The 25,849-nt window shown below is 44.4% G+C and overlaps 1 protein-coding gene across 2 annotated transcripts; it reads left to right on the top strand.

Moving 5' to 3' along the window:
- Window positions 1–720: 720 nt before the first annotated feature.
- On the top strand, window positions 721–17,010 carry DNAJC15 (DnaJ heat shock protein family (Hsp40) member C15). 2 transcript variants are annotated; one of them, XR_015951615.1, is made up of 7 exons: window positions 721–836; window positions 6,940–6,991; window positions 7,604–7,677; window positions 9,395–9,471; window positions 12,118–12,188; window positions 16,212–16,310; window positions 16,764–17,010. XR_015951615.1 is itself a non-coding variant. In XM_035103511.3 (6 exons), exons 1-6 carry the CDS (start codon window positions 741–743, stop codon window positions 16,832–16,834), a joined length of 441 nt encoding a protein of 146 aa, XP_034959402.1. In that variant the 5' UTR covers window positions 721–740; the 3' UTR covers window positions 16,835–17,010. The 2 variants fall into 2 exon arrangements, 1 of the variants encoding a protein (XP_034959402.1); XM_035103511.3 differs by lacking the exon at window positions 16,212–16,310.
- Window positions 17,011–25,849: the final 8,839 nt, after the last annotated feature.

Here is a 25,849-nt window from a genome sequence, read left to right as displayed (position 1 = left end):
GGGGAAGAAATACCAGGAAAACCCAGAACACTGATTTGATACCATGTGAACGCCTCCTGAAAAGTGGAGCGAGCATTTTTTCAATCCCATGCTAAGCACCAGAGAGGTCTTTCCCATAGGGCTTAGTGGTGCATCGCCCCAGGGCGCGGGCCTCTTCAGGGGTGCCCCAGCAAGTGGGGGAGTTGCACAGCTTTGCCGGCAGCCTCCCCTTTCCCTGCACACCCACCAGCTGCGCCCCGCCAACCATAAGGCTGGCGGATGTGCAGCTTCCCTCCCAAGCCTCTGCGGGGATCGCTCTCCTCCCGAAGCAGCTTGGGAGGGAAGCTGCACTCTCCTCCCAGGGAGTCTTGGGAGGGGCGCGACTTCACTCCCAAGCCTCTGGTAATTTGGGGGTGCTGGGCGAATATTTGCACCCCGGTGCTGCATCTGCTAAAGACGGCCCTGCTAGGCACCTAGAGCAGAATCACTTAATTCATTTCTTGCATCTCTTCTGTAGGGTTGCCAGCCAGCCGCTAACCCAGAGCGCTAAAATCGCCAAGATGACTACGGTACGTATTTCGTTTACACGCCGCCTTTTTCAAGGCAAGGGGCTCGAGGCGGCTGACGGACGACGCGCATGCTCAGTGCAGCTTCTCCTGGCCGTGGGAGGGCAAGGGCAAAGAGAGGCGCGCGCCTTTTGTCCCTCGCGGGGCCCCGTAACCGCCGACGCCGCAATCTCCATTACGCTTTGCCTGGCTGCGATGGGGAGCGCGAAGGGCTCCTCGGAGGGAGAGCGCCTTCGCTACGCCGAGTACAAGGGCGGCGGCGGTAGCGGGCCCGGCATGAACGAGGGGCTGGTGAGTGGGCGGGGTCGGGTAGGGTGGGGGTGGGTCAGCGGCGTGCGCGCGCACCCTGCGGCCTAGCGGGAGTTGGACGCCCACTCGAGCGCCCGATTGTCGCCATAGCGACGTCCCTCCGCCGCGCCTGCGCAGTAGGGAGACCTTGTCCTGGCCTTCCTTTCTCTGTCGCACCTCTTCCTTCTTGGGCGGCGCGGGACCCGCCGTCGCCCTGCCGGTCGTTAAACTGAAGCCCTTTCGAAAAGGGAACCACCCCCCAGCTCCCCAAAGTCTAAAGGGGCTCGGCCCAGGAGAGAGAGGGGGGGAGCGCAGGGCCTGTGCGGAGACCCCCCCTCCCCTGCGCTAGTGCTAGGGGGGAATTGGGGGGGGGGTTCTTACCAACTTTGCCACCCGATTCCGACCAAGGAGCGTTGCTAGCATCTGGGCACTTTCCCCACTTGGGGTTTCTGGTGTTGGCAGTTCCTTCTGCGAATTTCCATGACTTCACGAAAACGTAAAAGTATTTCTATAGGGTGCTTTCGCCTGTCAACCATCGTGCCATGGGGTACTGTGTGTGATTTGTGCAGATAGGCGAGAAGAAAAGTGCAAATGTTCTTTCGCTTTGTTAACTAGATATATATAGCACTGGTTCTTACACGATTGGCTTGTGAGGCTTTGGTATTTGCTCCAGTGGCCAGATAGATGTAAGTTTTGTTATATGTTTATATCCTGCTTTTTCCCCCAGACAGGAACTCAGAGTGACTTACAGATAAAATAGAAACAGCTAAAAACATTGGGGGAAAGCAATCATTAGAAAGCAATTAAACATTTGCTATTAAAAATGTGATATTAAAGATGTGTCACTGATTTGAATTGTGTATTAATTCACTTCAGTAGCACCTTAAAGACCAACTAAGTTTTTATTTTGGTATGAGCCTTCGTGTGCATGCACACTTCGTCAGATACACTTCATCAGATGCACACTTCGTAAGATACACGAAGTGTGCATGCACACGAAAGCTCATACCAAAATAAAAACTTAGTTGGTCTTTAAGGTGCTACTGAAGGAATTTTTTTATTTTTGCTTCGACTCAGACCAACACGGCTACCTACCTGTATTAATTCACGTGTTTAAAAAAAGAGAGAGATTACTGTAATTGGTAAAATGTGTGACTGAATTGTAAAATATATTAAAACGTTGACAATATACCAACTTCATTTTTTGCTTTGTAATATTGAAAAAAATGGTGACTAGACATTCCTTTGTTACCGGTTTCGACAGGCAGGAGATTTCACGGTGTGTGTGTGTGGGGGGGGGGGTTGAATGGCAAACGAACTGTCCAATCAGCACTGGTGGGGAATCCCACCTTTAGCACAAAAGCCTTCTATGTTTGATGCATTTCTGTCAGGTCACTAAGATCCCCATGGTTTTTTGGGGGTGGGACATTCCTTTGTTGCACCTGTAACCTAGCTTTAAGGGGCCATTTGGCAAATAGCTTACATATCTGAGTTTCTAACACTGCTCCGATGAGACTGCATGATTTTTGTAGGAATATATCAATATGAAATGTCGTGGTAGGCTTGGAGATCGTAGACAAATTAAAATGTGTATTGTGTAAACATTTTAATTGCAGGGTTGGGATGCATGCCATTCTGTCACTGCAGAGAGCAATAGAACTGGTCAGAAACCTAAATGACATTTACTTTGGCTGCTTGCTGCCATATTGAGCCACTCAACCACCAGTCCCTTCCTGACCAACCTCTGTTATCTGTTTTAGTTTTGTACTAATATACTATGAACCTCTTGATCACTTAACATAAAGTACCTGCTTTCTTCTGGCATAGATTGGAGGTCAGGGGCAACAAACATAGCCTTTTCCCATTAGCAAAATGAACAATCTAATTACCTTGTGTCTCTTATTGTAAGAATTAATGTTTGTAAACTGCTTCAAGAGGTTTAGATTAAAGATGCCATACAAGTGGAAAGAATTAGTCTTGAAAATGATGAGTTGGGTTTTTGTAACCAGGCAAAACATGACAAGAATTCCAACAGCGAACTGTAATCACTTGAAGTGGTGCATCTGCTGGGGTGTTAAAGAATATTAATGTGATTTCTTAGGGAATGAAAGCAAGCTCTGAATCAGTACAGCATATTCACTCTATGCAGGACCATAAAGTCTAGCCGCGTTAACAGGTGAGATGAAGTTTGTTAGAATTTATACGTTCATCCTGTTTTAAAGATCTGTATGCTGGAAAGTGTTACTACTATTTCACAATGTGTTTATAGAGAAAAGTTACAATTTACTTCAATGAAATTAAGTGCAGCACTCTTCCTTTTCCTTTTTAGCTTAAAAGCTCTTTTCCTTTTTAGCTTAAAACAGTACTGAGTACCTTTATTGATAGTTTCGCATGTTATTTATTTACATGTGACTAGTGAAAGGAAGTCTTAACAATTGTATTCTCTGTGAAGTCAAGATTATTAGTACATGAGAGAGAGAATTGTAGAATTGGAAGGGACCCTGAGGATCATCTAGTCCAATCCCCTGCCATGCAAGAAAATGCAGCTGTAAATGTTCAGCAATTGTATGTGTGGATGATACAAAAACCTGTAAATCTCTTTATGCATAAGCAAGTGACACAGAAATTAGACATATGGCCAAAAAAAATTTGTTTAGAAGAAATAGTGTTGTAGGATTTTGGGGTCCTGCTGCCATTGCATCTAATTGCACCTTAAATTATGGGTTTCTTGGTTGCTGTCATTGAACACTTTTAAAATAGTTTTAAATGTAACCTTGCTTTCTCATTGAATCCATACTTATAGCAAGATTTCTCATACTGCAGTTTGTGGAAACATCACTGGGGATACATAAATGGTTTTATAGTTCTTACTGGCAGTAGACCTTTAAGTTCCAGGGATTCCTGACTTTGCACGATTTTGCCTTTGGTGGCGGGCCCACTGCATATAAGAGCAATTTTTAAAAAATTGATACAGTTTAAAATAACAGCACATACATAAAATCACTTCAAATCCAGTGCAGACAGTAACTAGGAAAAAGACCTGCATTTAGAAGGCTTGTTGAAAGAGGAATGTCTTTAGCAGGTGCCAAAAGGTGGTTGCTGCTACAGTAAAGGTCCCGTTCCAACATTGTGTGCAATTGTGTGCAATGGAGCTCCTGATGGGGTGGTATCTGCAGGGTACCCTCTCCTGTGGAATGCAGCAATGGTCTTACCATAGCTGCCAAGTTTTCGCTTTTCTCGCGAGGAAGCCTATTCAGCATAAGGGAAAATCCCTGTAAAAAAGGGATAACTTGGCAGCTATGGGTCTTACCCCCTACATAGTCAACCCATCTTATAGATAATAGCATGTTCGTGGGCCACACGCGGGTGGCGCTGTGGGTTAAACCACAGAGCCTAGGGCTTGCCGATCAGAAGGTCAGCGGTTCGAAATCCCACGATGGGGTGAGCTCCCGTTGCTCGTTCCCAGCTCCTGCCAACCTAGCAGTTCGAAAGCACGTCAAAGTGCAAGTAGATAAATAGGTACCGCTACAGCGGGAAGGTAAACGGTGTTTCCGTGCGCTGCTCTGGTTCGCCAGAAGCGGCTTTGTCATGCTGGCCACATGACCTGGAAGCTGTACGCCGGCTCCCTCGGCCAATAACGCAAGATTAGTGCCGCAACCCCAGAGTCGGTCACAACTGGACCTAATGGTCAGGAGTCCCTTTACCTTTTACACCAATAACAGCACCTTGAAACTAGTCTGGTAGAGAATGGACAGCCAATACAATTCTTTCAGTAGCACCGTAATACGATGGCGATATATTGCCCCAGTGAGCAGTCAAGCTGTTGAATTTTGCAGTAGCCTCAAAGGCAGCCCCACATAGAGCACACTCTATTGCAGTTATATAATGTTTTTGATAGAGTTGTGCTCCCCTTGAAATAACAGGACTGAACTTGAAAATGGGAGGCTTTGTTATTTGAGGCCCAGATGGATTTGGTGGTGAAGGTCCTATTTCTTGCTGCATCAGGCTTGCCAACTATAGTCCTTCCTGGACTAGAGTAATGTGGTTGCAGTTATTCGTGGCTTAATAACCTCCCAGCTAGACAACTCTAACACAGTCTTTGTGGACCTATCCTGGAATAGAGTCTGGAAGCTGCAGCTGGTGCAGAATGCAGCCACAAGTGCTTTGAACAGTGCAACAAACAGGACTCTTCAGGAGCTGCACTGGCTGCTGATCTACTACTGGGTCAATTCAGGGTGTTGATCTTAATGTATAAAGCCCTGAACGACTTCGTCACCACTGGCGTTGGTGTTGCAACTGTTACTTTTGCTGGTGTGTTGAGTCATACCTTGGTTGACGAACGGCTTGGTTGCCAAACATTTTAGCTCCCAAACGATCGAAAACCGGAAGTGAGTGTTCTGGTTTTTGAACAATTTTCAGAAGTTGAACGTCCAGTGCGGCTTCTGTGGCTTCCAATTGGCTGCAAAAAGCTACTGCAGCCAATCGGAAGCCGCACCTTGGTTTTTGAATGGTTCCGGGAGTTGAATGGACTCCCGGAACGCATTCTGTTCATCAACCAAGGTACGACTGTACGTGAATGCCTCTCCCCGTATCTGTCAGTCCAAGCCTTGTTATCTTCAGGGGAAGCCGTATCCTATCAATGGGTATAGCTGATATTATGTTGATTCAGGATACGTTCTTCTTTATCATAGCACCTCGTATGTAGATGTTCCACCATTCTGGAGGTACAATTTTCTCCCTCATCAATGATTTTTCAGTGACAGGTTAAAACACATATTTTCAACCCAGGCATTGGGTATGTGTGCAACCCTAAGCATGCTTATTTTTAAATGGCTGGATGGAGTGTTTTTAATCCTGTTAAATCTAATGTTTATATTTTGTGATACGCAGGTTGAAGAGTGGTCTGAAAGTAAAATAAAATGTGTAGAATCTTGGTAATAAACGGTCATGGTTCCATGGTTCCCAAAGTATGGAAATTGCTGGAAGCAGTGTTACAAACTCAGGTGTATAAATTAATTGCCAAATGGTGCCTTAAACCTAGGCTGCAGTTGCCACAGTGGGATGTCTAGGCGCTTTTTTTAAACTCTGAAATTTTATCATTCGTTTCTAGGTTTCTATACTGCTTTATATTTTAAAGAAAAAATATCACAGCGGTTTACAACACATTAAAACATCAAATAGAGCAGTCTGGAAGAAAACAAATTCAAGCTACAAGAGAAATATTCCAGATCTTTCTCTAAGTGACATTTTGCTTTCCCCATATTTATTTACCTGCTCAGTTTATATAGCTGCTCCGTAGCAGAAGGACTATAGGGAGCCAGTGGGGTGTAGTGGTGAGAGTGTTGGACGAGGAGATCAAGGTTCAAACCCCCATTCCGTCATGAAGCTCACTGGGTGACCTTGGAGTCAGTAGTAGCCTCTTAGCCTATCTTGCAGGGTGTTGTAAGGATTAAGTGGGGGGGACCCATACTAATAATAATAATTAATAATAATAATATATAATTTATTATTTATACCCTGCCCATCTGGCTGGATTTCCCCAGCCACTCTGGGCGGCTTCCAACAGAAAAATAAAATACCATGAATACCATGTATTCATTGGAGAAAAAGGTGGGATATAAATGCAGTAAATAATCTCTGCTGCTGACCTCCTTAAGAAAGCTGGAGAGGCCAGCCAGAGGGAGATGTCTGTCGCCAACCTGGCAACCAGAGATCTCCACGTAGTCTCGATTGGACCCGTGTCAGTCGCAAAAAGCGCCTGGGAAATTTCTAACATTGGCTGGAAGTGAGAGGGGTGGTTCAGTCTGCTGAAAATCCCGTTACATCAGGCTTGAGATAGTGCTGCAGGGAAGATTTTTGTGGGGAAAAGAAAGGAAGTTGCCTAGTGAGCTATGGGCGGGGCTGTATGTGCTGTGCCTTAGAAAACGTATTAAATATAACATATTAAAATGCTAAATATTGACACCTAGAAATCTGGTGTCGATATTTAAAATTACTTGGACTCCTTTTGTATTTTCCTCCACTGTTTGTTATATGTATTGCCAGCTTGACTAGTTCCAACTTAACACATTCCTATATAATTGTAGTATGTTACTATTTTAAACAGGCTCGATCTATGATAAGTATTGGCCTTGGTGTTGCAGCCATTGCTTTTGCTGGTAAGTTTTTTTGGGGGGGGGGAATTGTGTGTGTGTGTGTGTGTTTAGAAACAAATGTGTCACCCATCACTGCCTTTCTTAAGACAAACAGAATAGTAATGGAATGTGTTTTAATGAGAAAAGGACTTGCACTTCTTTTTATATTGTAATATTTTATATTTTATATATTTGTAATGGGCACACTGAGCCCTGGATTGCTTACTCTAGCTAGCAGTGATTCTCCAGTGTCCCAAGCATGAGGCTTCCCAACTAAGGAAATAAATTTGAGTAGGAAGATTTCCCCTGAAATTCACAAGGCAGGTTTATAAAAGACTTGCTTATTAACATAAGAATTTTGCTGTTCCTAATGATTCTATTAAAAGACAGCTTTCCCTGTGATGCTATAAATGGGAGGTGTGCCTGCCAGCTCATCGTGGTGCATTGCTGGGCTTTCCTCCAAAAGCAGCCACTCAGGGAACGTTTTGAATCAGGAAAGGGCAACAATTTGGACCTTCAGACAAATGAGATGAAAAATTGGGTTCTTCTCTGTTTTCTTGCAGAAATTATTGTTGCTGCATGCTTGCTTAGCAGATGAACAGATGTTAAATTGGCTTTTGTTTCAATATTTTATAGGTCGTTATGCATCCCAGCTCTGGAAACCACTAGAACAAGTAATCACAGAAACAGCAAGGAAAATTTCAGCCGCTGTAAGTTTAGAGCTCAGGTCTCTCCGATGAGATTAGAAGCTTGAGAGAGACAGAGATAACGTTGCCCCTTCTGTGCTCAGGATTAGTATACCTAACCCTGACCCAACTAGGTGATGGCTACCATAACAGAGCAGGGACTCATCCACTTCCTGTCCCACCATGGCTGCAAGTCTGGGTTGGCCAGGCATGCAAGGGACTCTCAGGTATATGGCCACCACATTTCTTCTACATTTCCTCCAGTCCTGGGTGGAAGTGAAACCTGGGGGTGCAAGGCAAGCAGCTGGCTTACTGGTCCTTCACTAGAGCCCAAAGTAGCCAGCTTTCTTCTTTCAAACGTCTCTTAAACCTCATGCAGCATTGAGCCAAAAGGTCTAGGCAGATGATTCTTGCAGGCAGTAGCCAATTTTTAGAAGCTTGTTTAGAAAAGGCAAGAGGACAGATGCAAAAGGCAGAATTAAGTTTTAAGAAAAATAAAGAACATTTTAGTTCAACTATCCCTTTCATGTCTTCCGTATTAACTTTCCCTCCTTTCTTTTGGTTCTGTGCACACAAGTCCTCCCTAGGTCTTGCCAATCATATCTTTTTTTTAAATTGTGCATTCAAATAATGGATTGAGATAGTAAACCATTACTATGTGTAATTCCTACGCATTTCTACAGAGCAAATAAGTGCATCCTTCCAATTTCCAGTTTTAGTCAGTTTAGTTGTATAAATCAGGTTCCAGATCGACTAGTTTGCTTGGAGGAAATCTTTTGATCCCTCAATGCAAATGAAATTAGATTCAAAGGAACTTTGATCAATATTAAAGATACAGCTTTAAATAGAAGTTCAATATATTCAGAATCACACAAAACGTTGGAAAGAGTACCCTACTAATACTGTAGGACTTAGGAGTTAAGAATCATTTTTGAAAACTACAAAGAGACCTTATGACTTATTTTTTCCTCAAAAATGTGTCAAAAATGACTACAGTAGATACAATATGATTTTATCTCCTCTAGCAATGATGACTCTTCAGCAACAGCAAAAGTCTTGTTCCATTGATCATATTTCAAAACCACATCTGATCTTTTTAAAGCAGAGGTTGGATGGCCATCTGTCAGAGATGCTTTAGTTGAGATTCGGGGGTTGGACTCTGGGTCCCTTCTAACTATGATTCCATACCACTTGCCACATCAGTCTGGAGACAGAGTAACAACAAATTTATAAAATATACTTGTATTGTATTCACATTAAAATCAATGTACACAGGGCAGAGGTGAAACTTAAGCAATCTGTTGGAATTAAACACCTGTAAAGTCCTGGGAACATAGATATGTTCTTTGTAGGCACCAAAACGTCATCAGTGTTGGCACCTGCCTGAGCTCAGAGGGGAGGTGATTTATTAAGAAGGGTGCCGTCACAGAAAAGCCTCTTCCTTTGGATGCCTCCTCAACTGATTGTAACACTTGAAGAGGGCAAGAGAGGTGAATATGCTCCCTCACATCACCTACTCCCAAACTGTTAGGGCTTTACAGGTGAGAACCAAAACCTTAAACTTGGCCCAATCGGCTATTGGTAGGCAGTGCAGCTCGTTTGAGAACAATGCAGTGTGACTGCAGCACGCCACAGTGTTGAGTAGCCTAGCTGCCACTTTTTGCCCTAGCTACAAAATTGAATCAAGGTCATTATACCTCACGCGCAGATCAAATTACTTCATCTTGTCTCTCCCATACAGAATCTTTCTTCCTATTATAAAGGCGGATTTGAACAGAAAATGAATCACCGAGAAGCTAGTCTTATTTTAGGCACAAGGTAAGTGTTTTGCATTGAAACAGAATCTATTCAGTGCCAAAGCCTGAATGAAAAGTGGTATAAAATGTGGGGGTAGGCCCATCTTATCCAGTAGTTTCATTAATGATAAAAATCACTAACAGAAGTGGCATGCAAAAACTACCCAGTTTGCTGTGTTGAAAGAACTCTTGGTATTTATCTACCTTTATATACTTGTATACCTCTGCTAATAAATTCAAAATAGCTTACAAAATAAAAAAGTGGCTTATACTAAATTGGACAGTACAAAAAGGATGACCATGGAAAGGGGGCAATAGCAAATTTGGGTACTAATTCTTCCGTATTAAAAAGAGTTTTAAGTGCCTTCCGACTCTTACCATTCAATGGAGAGTTATACAGTGGAACCTCGGTTTATGAACACCTCGGTTTATGAATTTTCGGTTTATGAACGCCGCGGACCCATCTGGAACGGATTAATTCACTTTCCATTACTTTTAATGGGAAAGTTCGCTTCAGTTTATGAACGCTTCAGTTTATGAACAGACTTCCGGAACCAATTACACCCATGTTTCAGTTTATGAACGCTTCAGTTTAAGTACTTCACGGACCCGTCTGGAACGGATTAATCCACTTTCCATTACTTTCAATGGAAAAGTTCGCTTCAGTTTATGAACGGTTACTCCGCGGACCGTCTGGAACGGATTAATCCACTTTCCATTACTTTCAATGGGAAAGTTCGCTTCAGTTTATGAACAGACTTCCGGAACCAATTGTGTTCATAAACCGAGGTACCACTGTACAGTTATACTTCTGCGGTTTTGCACATGTTTAATTCTGCATGATTCAGAACTTGGATGCCTTAAAATCTATGCTTTGTGCACATGAGCTAGTCAGAAGGAGTCCTGCGTAGACTGAGTGCCTCAACCAGTCGTTTGGGGCCATTTCCTCCCCCTGGCAGCGCATGGGACCCATTCCCCACCCCACCCCTCAATATTTCACTTAATAGGCTAGCCCTGCCAAGCAGCCTCCCAACCTTCCTCCCGCAAGCCCTTGATCATTCACTCTGCTCAATTCATTAAACTACATGGCCCAATACAAGTGGAACTTCATTATAACAAGCACTCAGTCTCCCGTACGCCTGGCATGTAAACCTGTATTTGTGGGCGTCAGCCAGGCTACTCTTCCGCAAACATGAGCTCTGACAAACAGATTGGAGTAAACTTTGTGACGGCCTCACTGAAGAGGACTCGCCAGTTGACCCCCACAAACAGCAGCTATCCAAACAACAGACAAAGGGGATGAGGCCCTTTCATAGATCTCTGGGCTGGCTATTCATCACCCTTCCCAGCAGGGCTGCTGCAACACAGCAGTGCCCAGGCTGGTGGACCTGTTGGAGAGAAGATGTATTACAGCCTGATTTGATAGTCCGCTCTCCATTGAATGGTAAGAGTCGGAAGGCATCCCGAGGGTCATCTGGTCCAACCCTCTGCAATGCAGGAATCTCAACATGAGGTCCCCCATCCAATTTGAAACCCTGCTTAGCTTTGCAAACGTGCTAGCAGTTTTATTGCTGCACCACTAGGAGGGGATTTCTCCATCTCATGCTCCACCAATATACTTTCTGTCAGTGCCGTTGGCACTGCTTGCAGGTGTCTCCTACCACTGATCAGCACAGGTGAATACTCATGTGTAAATGTGTGCAGACCACTCTCAAAAGATCCCCAAAACGCAAAGCTATGGATTACAGTGGTGCCTCGCTAGACGATATTAATTCGTTCCAGGACTCAATTCATCCTACGAAAATTTCGTCTAGCAAGGCACCGTTTCCCATAGGAATGCATTAAAAATCAATTAATGCGTTCCTATGGACTCGGGGGGAACTGGTGGCGGCGGCGGCGCTTGTTCTCTTGGCTCGGGGAAGGCAGGCAGGCGCTTCCCCGAGCCAAGAGAGCAAGCGCCGCTGTTGCCAACGACAGAGCCGGATCGGACGAAGCTTCAGAAGCTTCGTCGGATCCGGCTCTGTCGGGAGGGGTGGGGGAAAGGCGAAGGAACGATCCTGCGCCTTTCCCCCACCTCTGCCAAGCCCCATGCCGGCGAGAAGCGGCGGCGGGGGAAGACTTTCCCCCGCCGCGGCGTAAGACTTTCCCCCGCCGCGGCGTCTTGCCTGCCTCCCCCGACATGGAGCGCGGCTTCGGACACCTCCGAAACCGCGCTCCATGCCGGCTGTGCGCGGCAAGACGCGGTGGCGGAGGAAGACGTTCCCCCGCCGCCGCGTCTTGCCTGCCTCCCCTGACATGGAGCGCCAAGGGGAAGGCAGGCGGCAAAAAGCCCTGGCAATTTTTCGCTGCACGCTGGACTTTGCAGTCGGAGGTTTGTTTTTCTATGGCCATGCTTCGCAAGACGAAGCGGCGGCCATAGAAAAACTCGTCATCTTGCGAGGCAACCTCCGATCGCAAAATCCATTCGTCTAGCGAAAAATTCGTCTTGCAGGGCATTCGTTAAGCGAGGCACCACTGTACTTTGAAACTTCATTCTTCAAGGGCGTAATACTGTCGCTTCCCCACCAGATGGCAAATACCTCTAGATGTTGTTTATCAGAAGAAAACAATTTTGCTAATTTAGAGCCCACAAGAATCTTTATTTATGGTAAACACTCTATCTTTGCAGCCCATCTGCTGGGAAGGCCAAGATTAGAAATGCTCACAGAAGAATCATGCTTTTGAATCACCCTGATAAAGGTAAGCTTTGAGTTTCATAAATATTAGTCGATAGGTAACATGCTGCCAGACCGTCTCTCTTTACATGTGTATGAAGCATAACACCGATCACTAACTTCACAAATTCTGTGCAGTGCATTTCAAAACATATCTTGGAAGTGTTGCCTGCAGTGTGAGACAGATTTGCATCCGGTCTCTGTGATCCAAAGGAAGGAATGTATAGCTGCCTTTGGGGTCATTTACTTGATCACAAACTAAGTAGGCTGTCGAACAGCGTGAAGAACCGCTGTGTGAAGTAGCTCGCTTTTGAAGAAGGGGAAACATTAGCCATGAAGCTGCAAAAATCCATGTCTACATGAACAGAGTATGTGCAACCATAAATAGACAAACACCTTTTTGAGCAGAATGTTATACAAATGTATGTACTAGATTTTAGTGCTCTTAAAAACTATAAAACCAGGCACAGATGTTTTAACTAGCCAGGTTTTTAATGTATGTATCTCCCAAAAAAGCTCTTATTATAACTTTAACTACACTACAGCTGGTTGAGAAGGAAAGCCCATATGTTCATTGCTGTTTGTACTTTGATACAACAGATGGTATAGAGTTGCACAGTATTTAAAAAGCCAAAAGGGGGGAAGTGAAGACTTTTATATCTCGTTGACAGATTTATAGTTTATTCCTTCTCATTTCAGGAGTATAAAATTAATTCTGATCTCATTAAGGTGAAAGGTGTGGAGTACACCATTTCTTATTTCTTCCTGCCCTTCTTTTTTGCTAATAATTTATTCATTAAATAAATAAATAAAATTGGATTTACTCTGTAGATGCAGGAACGAGACAATTATGGAAGAAAATGCATTTGGATGCAAACAAAGAAGTGTGATTCCTTGGTCAAAATACTGCCCCTCTTGTGTTAGTCTGCATTGCTGCTTAACCCTTGGAGAGTCACGGGCAAAGGGAAGAGTTTTGCAGTTGAGCTGCAGTGAAGGGGGAGTTGCTATAGCACAAAACTCATAATGGCTCCCCAGCACCCACTTACACACGTGCAGAATGCTTTTGAGACAGCACTGGGCACAATCCTTCCTTCCTGTTTCATCCAGCCCGTCCATCATTCCAAGACCTAAAAGGGCTGGACATATATCAGATCTCTTGGCCCAGCATGAAGTTTTAGTTGTCCAAGTGACCTTCATGAGATTTTTCCATTTCAGTTTCCCACAGGAGGTCAAGCTCATTCTGATCATTTTTAGGGAGTGGGCCTTGGCTAAGGCACTTCTGCTGGCATCAGTCAATGTCCTGGACATCAATCATTGTCAGCAGCAGAAACCTTGGCAGCTCTAAGAGCAACCGTGGGAATGCTGGAGGTACAATGTATTGTGCAATGCCAGTTTCCTTAATGGAGGTTTGCTTTGAAAAAGTGATCACAACGGGTGAAATGACGTTAGATTCAAATATTACAAGAGTTGAAAATACACAGCTGACAAATGTAGATACAGTGGTACCTCGCTAGATGAATTTTTCGCTGTATGAATAGGTTTTGCGATCGGAGGTTGCCTCGCAAGACGACGAGGTTTTCTATGGCCGCCGCTTCGCCTTGCGAAGCGTGGCCATAAAAACCTCCGATCACAAAACCTATTTGCAAAAGGCATTTGTCTAGCAAAGGGGAACCAGCTGTAGCAAGGGAAGAAGGCAAAGGAAGATCAGCTGAGAGGAGGTCTCCGAAGCTGCGTCCCATGCCGGGGAAGGCAAGTGAGGTGGCGGTGGGGAGAAGAGCTTCTCCCCGGCGCCTCGCGCACAGCCGGCATCGGACGGGGCTTCGGAGACCTTCTCCGAAGCCCCGTCCCATGCTGCTGCCAGTCCCCCGGAGCCCATAGGAACGCATTGATTAAGTTTCAATGCATTCCTATGGGAAACTGGGACTTGCTAGACGAATTTTTCGTAGGACAAATTGAGTCCTGGAACGAATTAAATTCGTCTAGCGAGGCACCACTGTACTATCATGTTTTCATATCTGTGACCTACCATAGTTTGTATTTTTGCTAGTTTGTATTTTTGCTCTGTCTCCTTGCCTATTGTCCTCCGATGGAGCCGTATTATATCCAGTTGTAATATGTGCCTGCACGGGACATTTTGAGAGGCTGTGGTCATAATCTCTATGCTGTGTAAGCTATATGCTGCTCTTTAGTGATTCCAAGGCTAGCACAGATCAGGAACATCATCTGCTTGGGATTCTCCCAGTTACTGCACTTTCAGCAATGAGATTTGAGGCCAGCCAGTTTACAGCAATGCCCTGGCGGAGTAATATTGTGTATTCAGGCATTATATCCCTGAATAAACGTTGGGGCAAGTTTCTGGCGTACATATTTACACATTCCTAGACACAGATAAAAATATATTGATTAGTGACTACGGTAAAATCCCCTGATGGGAGAACATAATACAGTATCAAAGAATCGTAAGTGTTGTTGCTGTTACATCCGTATTCCACGATATGTTTGCTATCTACCAGGTATTTCTGTTCCTGTTTGTCGAGATCCTTATCAGGAGCATGTGCAATGCAGCACTCCCTGCCCCTCTTCGGAGTTTGGGGCTTCAGAGTTCTCCTTTTTTTACCCACGGGATGCCCCACTGCCATCTCACCAGAATATAGTTTCCTTCCTTGTCTTTCACTTGTTTTTCCTCTTCTTTCCCTTCACCCACCTTCATAGCAACATCCACCCAATTTTCTACCCCCTTCTCCCTCCCCACATTAACCAAAGGTGATCTAGATGCCTCACTTTGAGAAGCTGTATCCTGTCGACATGTACTAATTATTTCTGGGGGGTTTTTCTGTTCCTGTTAAATGGTGTAAAGGCACTATGGACTTCCCTTCAGTTTGGATGTTAGGATTTTTTTGTGTGCATGCTCAGATTCCTGCTGCGAAAGTGCTGCAGAGTGCCTTGTATGTTTCCCACTTGTCTCCCTGCTTCTCTGATGCTAACGTAATGCTATACAAGATGTGGGGTGTGCGAAATGTCTTTGCCTATGCAAGGTTTCATGTGTCCTGTGGCATCTTGCTTTAGCTGGTGTTTGTTCCATGCAGGGGCCGATATGTGTGCCGCATTGCACATCTTTGCTCCTTCCCTCCAGACCCTAAATGCAGAGGGGTCGGCACATGGATCAAAAACTATAAAAAGAAGGGAACCAAGTGCAGGATTCTCATAGCATGGTAATCTGTAGTTGGAATTTCCATTGTATGTGATTCCTCTGAGCAGATGCTTAGAAAAGGTTGTTTGTAATGTTCTGCAGTGGAAAGCACATTGTCCCAGAAAAAAACATCTAGGTGTTTGTTGCTGCATGGTGAGCTCCTGACAACAGACCTTTGGTGGTTATTTTCAGTGGCAGGAGGCAGATGGTTGGCACTCGAGGGTGAAAAAAACAAACACCGAGGCTGCTGAACTGTAATCAGATTGTTAGATGGACTGGAAAGCAGTGGCAGCGTTAAGGACAGGGAAGAAGAAGGCAGTATTCTGTGCCTAACAACATTAACATGACACATTTGGCTGGTATGCCTGTGCCTTAACTGAAAAATGGGCCATGTTTGCAGTGTGCACCTAATGATTCTACGTTAAAATATTCCTCCAGGAGTTTCCTTCAAAGCATGCTGTCAAAAATAAATTAAACATGGTGCGGTACCTTAATCTGCCTGTGGTCTGAGCTCAAAATTTGATGCTGTTACTGCACAATTATATATCTGTCCTTGTGGAATTGATCTTGGGAAAGCAATCCCAACTTTTCTTATGATGGAGAGCAGTGTTTCCTTGCCTCTAGGTCAGGAGTGGGGAACTTCAGGGCCTGGTGAAGAGCCTCATCCATGGCTCTGCCCACCACTGGCATGTGGCCCCTGAAAGGCTGCCCACCCATGAGAGCATATGGCCCTCGGGTTCTAAATGTTCCTCAGCCCTGACATAGACTTCAAAGCCCAGCACTGGACTGGAATGACTTTGAAGAAATCAGTGCTTCACTTCATTCATTCATTCAAAAGATGTCTATATTGCTCTACAGCAGAAGTTCCAGGTCGGCTAAGATGAAACACTTGCAGCTTATTAAGAAGCCTGGGAAAAAACAACATCTTGTCTGGTGCTGAAAGTGTGTTGGCACCAGGTAGGCATCACTGGGAAGGGTTTCACAAATGGTGTGCCACCACTGAGAAGGCTCTGAATTGCAACACTCCAAAATTTTGCTTGTGGATATTCCAGAGAACCCATTGCCTAACAAAATGAGACATTAGCTAGTCAATAGATTTAGGGAAGTCAGTTGTCTTGTGTCTTAACCTGAAATGCTATACTATACCTGGGAGTAATTTGAACCCTAGTGGACTCTATAATGGAATTTACTTCCGAGTAGACACGGATAGAATTGCGCCATCAGGAAAAGCAATTTAATTGCCCTTAGGAGTGTGGTTCATTGTGATACTTTGGGTCAATTTCTTGTTAGAAAGTTAATGAAACTTAGTGAGATGACCTATAAATCTTCCTTTTCATAACTGAGGACTATGCTTCTTGTTAAATCCAGCATTATGTAGTCTTCACTTTATTCTCTCTTCTCTTTATTTAGGTGGCTCTCCTTACTTGGCAACAAAAATCAACGAAGCGAAAGATTTGTTGGAATCAAGCAGTAAACATTAGGGCTCCAGGATTCTGTTTTGTTAAGAAGCATCGTAGATCATGCAGCGTCCTGTAAAGCGGCTTTCTGTTTTGTGTGGGTGCTAATGTTGGATCTGATCTTCAGCTACAGTGTATTAAGAAAGTTGAATTTGTAATTTCATGCACTTAATAATAAAATTCACTTTCAGTATTAGAAACCTCACATGTGCCATTCTTGTAGGAAGTACATTTCCATGGGTAATAAACTCCTTTGCTCCCCCCAGGACCCTTGCATCTGCCTCTAGGAGCCAAAACAGTGAGAAACATCAGCAATGGCAGCCTAGGTGAGGAAGACCTCCCCTATGAGATAATGCAGTACAATATAAGTTTATTATTCTAGCCAAAGTCCGTACTAAACCTGCAGCATCTATACCAATAAAAGAACATCCAACATCGATGAGCCAGCATCCATGATGTAAGAGAGATTACCAGAGACACCAACAAAGCCAAATCTAGCTTGATTTCAAATAGAACTTCTGAATCACCACAACAATTTATAGTGATGTTATCTAACTCCTTTTTCTTGATTTTGTTTTTGCAGCCAGTGCATAGAGGGCCACTTTGTGTGTCATGAAGGTTTTGTTGTCACTCAAAAAAAACAGGCGGTTTCTGCTGGGGTGTGTCTGCCTGCTGGAGTGAACAAAGGCTTCAAAAAGTGATATAAATACTGCTTTCTGAAACCTTTGTTCACTCCAGCAGGCTAACAGATAATGTGTGGTGTCTTCCACCTGAGGTTGACCACAAATGCAAAGTCTGTCTGCATACAGGACCTTGTTGTAGCAGCCATCCAAGACTGCAATGGGCATCATTTGGAAACTCAGCTCACTAAAGGCATTTCTTAGGGAAGCTGGTGAGTTTGATCAGCTAACTAGCTCTGAAATGCTCTGTTCTCAAGATTGGATACCGGGGGGGGGGGGGGAATTGGTGTTTCTAATGGGTTGCAGGTCCCTTCTGGAGTCTACCCAGAAGAGACAACCTCTTAGTTGACACTTGTTCAAGGTCAAAGCGGAGCTCAGTTCTGGAAAATGATAATAGTCAAAAACAGTGGAAGAATTTCAGGATTTTAACTTGAAGAATTGCAGATCCACTTCTGGTGGCGGGAATGTCCACATGTGGCTTGTGCTGAAATAATAATAATTATTATTATTATTATTATTTATTATTATTTGTACCCCGCACATCTTGCTGGGTTTCCCCAGCCACTCTGGGCGGCTTCCAACAAAAATTTAAAATACATTAAAATGTCACACATTAAAAACTTCCCTGAACAGCCTTCAGATGTCTTCTAAATGTCAGGTGCGTTAAAAGGGAGAAAAGCACCTGCCCAGATGAACCTAAATAGATGAATTGATAACTACATTTTCCCTGTATACAAGTGTGCTCAACAGCTGACGGGCTCGTTGGATTTTGGGAGTAAGGCATGCAGGCAGGGTGCTGCTATTTCTTGATTGCGTTCTCCACGGAGTGTTGAAATGCTGTTTCTAGCATGAAGACAGCATTTCAGCAAAGGCCCTGGGAATTTGTAGGCTGCTACAAACCAGGTGTGAAGGCGGCAAGATGTAACATCTGCAAGTAGTTTTCATGCTCAATTGCAACCTATCTATGTTGATGACACACAATTAGGCTTTTGTTTTTTTGCTCTGCGTCTAGCCAGTCGAGGTTACCTACCCACCTACGTAATAAGCACCATTCTGCAGATGTTACCAAAATGCCGTATCCCTTTCTGGCTGGATATCATTACAAACCAAGGCAGGAGGAGGTGCTTTGTGTATTCCAATTTATTTAACACATTTTGACCAGAGGAACATATGGATAGCATTTGAAGGCCCTGAAGCCATCTGCATTCATACATTCATGTAGCTGCTTTGCAGTTACTGACATTTCATTAATTTGCTTTATTTGGTCCGTTTATAGACTGCTTACTAGCCACAGGAAAATTGAAATACATAGATACATAGAAAATTGAAATACATAGATACATTTCAGCTGATTAAGTAAAATCCAAGCACATGACATTGGGACACTTGGGGGGTATGAGAAAGGAAATAAGGAAATCAATTTTCCACCCCTGTCGCTGGGGTGGAAAGATGTAAAAAGGTAAAGGGACCCCTGACCATTAGGTCCAGTCGTGACCGACTCTGGGGTTGCGTGCTCATCTCGCATTATTGGCCGAGGGAGCTGGCGTATAGCTTCCAGGTCATGTGGCCAGCATGACAAAGCCACTTCTGGCAAACCAGAGCAGCACATGGAAACGCCGTTTACCTTCCCGCTATTTATCTACTTGCATTTTGACATGCTTTCAAACTGCTAGGTTGGCAGGAGCTGGGACCAAGCAACGGGAGCTCACCCCGTCACAGGGATTCGAACCGCCGACCTTCTGATCAGCAAGCCCTAGGCTCAGTGGTTTAACCACAGCGCCACTCAGGCACAAAGGAGCACACAGCCACATGACGGCATTGAGTGGTGCTTTTGCCAAACTCCCCCCCCCCCCAATATCTCCCAGTTTTTGTTCTGTGCCTTGAGGTGCGGCTTCTGAGAGAGGAAACACCAGGGCAAAAAGAACAAGATAAACTTCCTGCCCTCCCTCCATGGCCCTTTGGACATTTACTGAGATTAAACTAGGTGACGGGACAAGGCCTGCCGTGCTTGTCTGCAAGCTTCTTTTAACGCACTGGTTCCCAACAGGTGTTCAGTGCTCCCTCCCAGGAGTGGGTGGTGCACGGCACATAACAAAAACTGTCAAAGAGATAGCAATAGTAGGGAGTCAATGGTTTTGGCTTCTGAAAAACTGGAGGTCCACAGTATTTCGGTAATTGGGAACCTCTGGTGCAAAGGAAGCTTTCTGGCAGCGTGAACCTTAAAAGTTTATTTTAGATTTGCATGCACAAGGATAGAGGCCATGCAAAATGAGATATTATGCCAATCAGGAGAAATTCTGCAGTCTTTCATCTTTTCTCCTCCTGCTTTCCTCCCCGCTCAGAGCCTTAAAAAAAAATTAAAAATCTGACACTTAGCAAAGGTTCTCAACAACAGGGAGGTCACATGTGGAAAAGAGAGCAACAGAATGAAAGAAAGTCTCTATCCCCCCCCATTAATAATGGGGTGGTGTGATTTGTATGTTCTTAGCTCTTCAATTATCTCATCATATATTTCAGTTTTTCATTAGTAAGTGCTGGAGAGAGGAAAACACAACACAACACACACACACACACACACACGCCAAATGCCATGCAACTGCTTCTTATATTTAAGGATGTAAAATTGCTAATGCAGGAGGCTAACGTTCTTTCGAGATAACCGTAGTTGCTATGGTGAGGACGGTCCCTGCCATTCATTGCAAAAAAGGTGGCACCCATGGCATGATCCATCGGAATATATTTTTGCTATTGAAGTAAGTGCAATTCACTAACATACGGCAGACTGCATGAGCTGTATGCTTCTCTTGTGATATATGCATATACAAATATACACTTAGATGTGAAGTCTTCACCCATTTTAAAATGCATATCTATTTGTTTTTTCTACTGCTGAAGAAAAATGGGAAAGGGTTAGAGCTTATTTTTTTTGTAGATAACAGCAATCCTTAAATGAACAAAGCTTCATTTAGCATTCAAATTAAAAAAATATATTATGTCACTAGTTGGCTCAGTGAAAATCAGTAGCTTTAGTTAGCTTTTTTAAATTTTAAACTTTATCTTGTAGGCCTAATGATCTGCATTTGCTTCTGAAATGTATTCAGGCAATAATCTGCCATAAATTGGTGATTTTCAGCACTTAGGACTTGCTGCTGAATATTAAACAGAATGGCAGGGTGTTTGTCAACAACCAATTCTTGAGAGCTTTATTGCTTTTGTTAATGATAAGCAAACCGTTTATATCACTACGAGGCATTTAAAAAGAGGGGAGTACAAATGACTAGTTCCATGGGGGAAATATTTAGCAGCTAGAAGATAGATATAGACATAGATAGATATAGAGATACATAATCATGGGTAAAATTCTTTTCATTGTAAAGGTCAATACTACTTCCAGAAATCACTTGAGACCGTAACTGTTCATTTTCAGAAACAACAGCTTTTGTCAGCCTAGTGCCTCCCAGATTTTTTTCGACACAACTTGTAGGATGCTCTCCCCAGGGAGGTTTGCCTGGTGCCTTTGTTACATATCCTTGGGTACCCAGCAAAATTAAGCCTCTTATTAAGCCTTTGGCTAATTAAACAATCTGGGTGGGACGTGGGTGGCACTGTGGTCTAAACCACTGAGCCTAGGGCTTGCTGATCAGAAGGTCGGCGGTTCGAATCCCTGCGATGGGGTGAGCTCCCAGCTCCTGCCCACCTAGCAGTTCGAAAGCACGTCAAAGTGCAAGTAGATAAATAGGTTACTGCTCCAACTGGAAGGTGTACGGTGTTTCCGTGCGCTGCTCTGGTTCGCCAGAAGCAGCTTAGTCATGCTGGCCACATGACCTGGATGCTGTCTACGGACAAACGCCTGCTCCCTCGGCCTATAGAGTGAGATGAGCGCCACAACCCCACAGTCGTTCGCGACTGGACCTAACGGTCAAGGGTACCTGGTATAAAATTAATCAAACAACACACACACCCCTCCTCCTTCATTAGAATTGGCACACGGGGTGCTGCTGAAGGGAGGTCCCCCAAGATCTGGAGAACACCAGGGTGAGTTATGGGTACATAGGCAGAAATAGGAAGGGAAATTTCAAAAGGCAACCAGCTCAGAAAAGCAGGAAGCAGTTCTGTAAGACATGGAAGCCTAAAATAAACCTTCCATATTTCATTATTAAAAGCCAGCAAAGAGGAACCTAGGTGGGGATTTCTAAGGAAATGATGTACTAGGCTTCTTTCAGTGGAATTAAACCCATAAACAGATGGAATGTTTTGATGCAGAACAGGCTGTAGCAAAGGAGTTATTATTATTATTATTATTATTATTATTATTATTATTATTATTATTTATGGACTTCATATGCTGCTTTCTCTTCTCATGAATCCCAAAGCATCTTACAAACAATAAATAACAATAACTTAAGAAAACATCACAATTGCAGCACAAATCATATAATATAATTAACGAAACATCAATAAAGCAATTGCCATCTATAAAAGCACTACTGGCAAACCAGCAACTAAAAATAGTCTATACATCACAATTACAGCATAAACCCTATTATATTATTAATGAATCATCAACAACGCATGTATGAGTATAAAACAGTATTAAGAAAATAGCAACTAAAATAAGCTTAACACAATTATGTACACACACACCCCTCCAAATGTCTCATTCATAACCATTCCTCTGTTCAGTTCATTAAAGTACACACCCATCAGGCAGGAGGACTCTCATCAAACAGAAATGCCTTCAAGTAAGGTGTACTTCTTAGTTATTAAGTTAAGCTTGTGACCTGTCCTTCCGACAAGGGACATTTAAGGCAGCCACCAGCAACAGCAAATTCTCCTTTCCAGCTCCTGATTCTATTAAATCACAGCTTTACAGGTGTACAAGAGTCTTTCCAGGAACTAGCAGCGTGGTTTGCATGTTGGTGCTGGGGGGTGGCAGCAAGTTTGTGTGGCCGTACTGAAAGGACCATTGACACATGGATAGGGACAGAGAAGCTCCCTGGTGCCAGGGTGTCAGTAAATGAGTCTTTCCTAGGTCTGACCGGAGATTCGAGAGGCTGGACCTTGGACTTTTGGCATGCACACTTCTCTGAAACGAGGGACAGATGCATCCGTTAATGTAGGTTTTCTTAATTTCTCATTTCCCCAGTCTTTAATTGTTGTCCACATATCTGCAGGAATCTCCTTTAAAAAAACCACAACCCTTACAGAACCCATCAGCATTTTAACGTGAATTTCTCCTAATAAGCACATGTTTGTATACCGTTTACTTTCATTCAAATATTCATTTTTTATTTACACTTCCCTCTTAATATAGGCATTTCTGTAAACATTGTTTGGTTCCAGAATTGCATTGCAAAATTCGGATAAGTGTGAATTTCAAAGCATGGCTGTGCTTAAGTTCCCACATTGTTTTAATGCAAACGGAATTGAATTCATGCCCCATCACACAGAGAAACATCACCTGGTTGCATGGGATGGAAGTGGGGAGGATTTTGGCATGAAAGGTCCCCATACTAAGGCCCCTGCAGTGAAGATGAAGACACAAGGAGCCCCCCTAAGGCTGGCCATGTTCAGTTTGCTACATTAATCACAGCCATGTTCCTGTCATTCTGAATTTTGTGTGTGTGTGTGTGTGTGTGTGTGTGTGTGTGTGTGGTTGTTTTTTGGTTTTGGTTTTTTGGTAACCCGCTTTGAGGATTTTTACAATCAAGGGGTGTATAAATTTTACGAAACAAAATTAATAGATAAATGCAATAAATGAAATAAATTCATACAGACCAATACGATTAAAGGTTTTGGTTTAAATGCTTGGGCTTTCCGCAACCTTATCAACTCACAACCAGAAAAGGCAGATGGGTCGCAGCAGCTGGCCAATGGACAGTTCAGCGTTTTGTGCCCCCTGGTGTTCTGCAGAGAAGCTAGAATGAAGCCATATTTTCTTCCCATTTAATTCAGAGCAGTTGACCCCCCCAAAAAATGTCCATTTCAAACCACAACCTAATTTCTAATATATAACAGAAGTAATTAGACTGGAGCTAGATAAAGAGGATTACAAGTTCTAAAAGTCCCAAGGGAAATCACTTGGAAGGATTTTGAGACTATGACAACATCTCAAGTACTGTAAAACGGAGCAGAATAAAATCTTCTCCTGCTCCTGCTGGGAGGGATTTGCTGAGTTGGCAAAGTCTCCATTAGTTTGTTATCCCGTGTGTTGAAATTCTAAAAAATAAAACCATCTCTAGGAAATATGAAAACTGCCGTTGTGTGCCCCTAGTATAAGACATTATTTACAGCAGGAATGAGGAGCCTGTGGCCCTCCAGATGTTGTTGAATTTCAGTTCTCATCAGCTCCAGCTGGCATGGCCAACGGTCAGGGATGGTGGGATTGCAATTTGAGAATGTCTGGAGAGCCACAAATTTGCCACCCTTGCTTAATGGAGCTACTGCCTCTTAGCAGTTTTCCCCACCCTCCTGTTGTCACGATGACAATCCTGATAGACCCAGGAACCAATACGTCTGTTCTGAGCATGCTCAGATCTGTTTCCTTGAAGGCCACACCTGCACACTAGCAAAGCTCCACTGGACAGATGGCGAGTCTCTTTTTTGTAAAATAAATTGAGGGTTTTGTTTTTACTTTTACCATTTTAAAAAAATAATTGGGTTGAGTGTGATGGCAAGGTTTTTTAAAAAAATGTTTTTGCCACATTTCCTGCAGAAGTTCACCCTCATTAAAAGTGGATGGAATAGCAAAACAGAGTATGAACAGGGTGTTTTTTTTAAAAAAAGGTCTGCTTGGTGTTACTGCTTAAGGTTTGTGATGTTCCCACATGCTGCTCCTTCTGTTTGCTTGCCCCCCACTCTGTGTCCTGTATTCACTGTAGACCAGAGGTCCCAAAACTAAGGCCCAGGGGCCGGATGCGGCCCAATCACATTCTAAATCCGGCCCGTGGACGGTCCGGGAATCAGCATGTTTTTACATGAGCAGAATGTGTCCTTTTATTTAAAATGCATCTCTGCGTTATTTGTGGGGCATAGGAATGCGTCCATATTTTTTTCCAAAATATAGTCCGGCCCCCCACAAGGCCTGAAGGACAGTGGACCGGCCCCCTGCTGAAAAAGTTTGCTGACCCCTGCTGTAGACCTTGATGCTGTTTGGTTTATCTGTCCGTGGATAGTGTTAATGAGCACGCTGGATTTGAGCCTTGCCTGCAGGAGGTGGGTTTGGGGAGACATGGAGGCCATGAGATCTCTCATGCACCCGACAATTCACTAAAATCAAACAAGGCCAGAGAACCTCAGTCAGATGCAATTGGCAGTGACAGTTCTTTCATACAAATTAATGTGTGCTTTGGGATGGGGGATGGTCGTGCCATTTAGATTAGGGAGAACATTTAGATTAGGGGTCGAATCAAGAAAGTCACGGAAGCTGGTAGGAGTTGAATAGCCATGATGCAGAAGAGTTGTCAGTGCTCAAATTCTCTTTTCCCATATAAGAAAGGGAAGGAATCACATTTTCATAGCAACACACTCAGAGAGACAGAAGCTCTATGCCAGGCATCCCCAAACTTCGGCCCTCCAGATGTTTTGGACTACAATTCCCATCATCCCTGACCACTGGTCCTGTTATCTAGGGATCATGGGAGTTGTAGGCCAAAACATCTGGAGGGCCGCAGTTTAGGGATGCCTGCTCTATGCAGGCACTCCAAACCCCTCCCTTGATGAGGGAGAGCGAGAATGGGACCAGGCCCTCCTAGCCATAGAGGCTAGTGGCGCGGAGAACCACGGCACCGGGCGCTGGAGGGCGCTGGAAGGGCGCCAAGTGAGCGCAGGGTTCTGGTGATCTGGCCAGGACTGTGCTCCACGAGCTGAGAGGCTGCGCCGTGTCTCTCTCCTTCTCCGAGGACTCCGCACTGCCTGCGCCTCCTCCTCGTTTCCCCAGCGCTGGGTTCCGCTCACTCGAGCTTTGCCACCAGCGCGTGCACAGCGCCCAAGCAGCTCTTGCTGGTCCCGCGGTGCGCGCGCTGGTGGCGAAGCTTGACTGAGCGGAACCCAGCGCTGGGGAAATGAGAAGGAGGCGCAGTGTGGAGTCCTCGGAGGTGGCCTCCCGCTGCTGCCGCGGTCCGCTTGGTACTCCCGGGCCCTTGGAGAGGCTCTGGAGGGGGCCGCTGGAGGGACCTAGCGCCAGGGCGCTGGATGGGCTTAAGACGGCCCTGAATGGGACTCCTAGTTCCACACACTTGCATGGTTCCTGCCAATGCCCATGGATGGCGGAGTAATGTCTGCAGCAGAGCACCTTTGCTGGTCTCCACTCACCACGGGTTTTAGAAGCTGCATGTGTTTGAGACTGTGATCAAGCCAG

The sequence above is a fragment of the Zootoca vivipara genome, chromosome 8 (assembly GCF_965207765.1).
Source record: "Zootoca vivipara chromosome 8, rZooViv2.hap1.1, whole genome shotgun sequence".
In the NCBI taxonomy this organism is placed as follows: Eukaryota; Metazoa; Chordata; class Lepidosauria; order Squamata; family Lacertidae; genus Zootoca; species Zootoca vivipara.
The sequence above is the reverse complement of the archived record's forward strand: the minus strand, read 5'-3'. Positions and strand labels throughout refer to the sequence as shown.

Bases quoted from the DNA above. Each gene is read 5' to 3' on its own strand.
- DNAJC15 (XM_035103511.3), top strand. From the start codon at position 741: ATGGGGAGCGCGAAGGGCTCCTCGGAGGGAGAGCGCCTTCGCTACGCC. The intron at 9,472-12,117 runs GTAAGTGTTTTG...CTATCTTTGCAG, and splicing joins AGTCTTATTTTAGGCACAAG to CCCATCTGCTGGGAAGGCCA. The intron at 12,189-16,763 runs GTAAGCTTTGAG...CTCTTTATTTAG, and splicing joins TTTGAATCACCCTGATAAAG to GTGGCTCTCCTTACTTGGCA.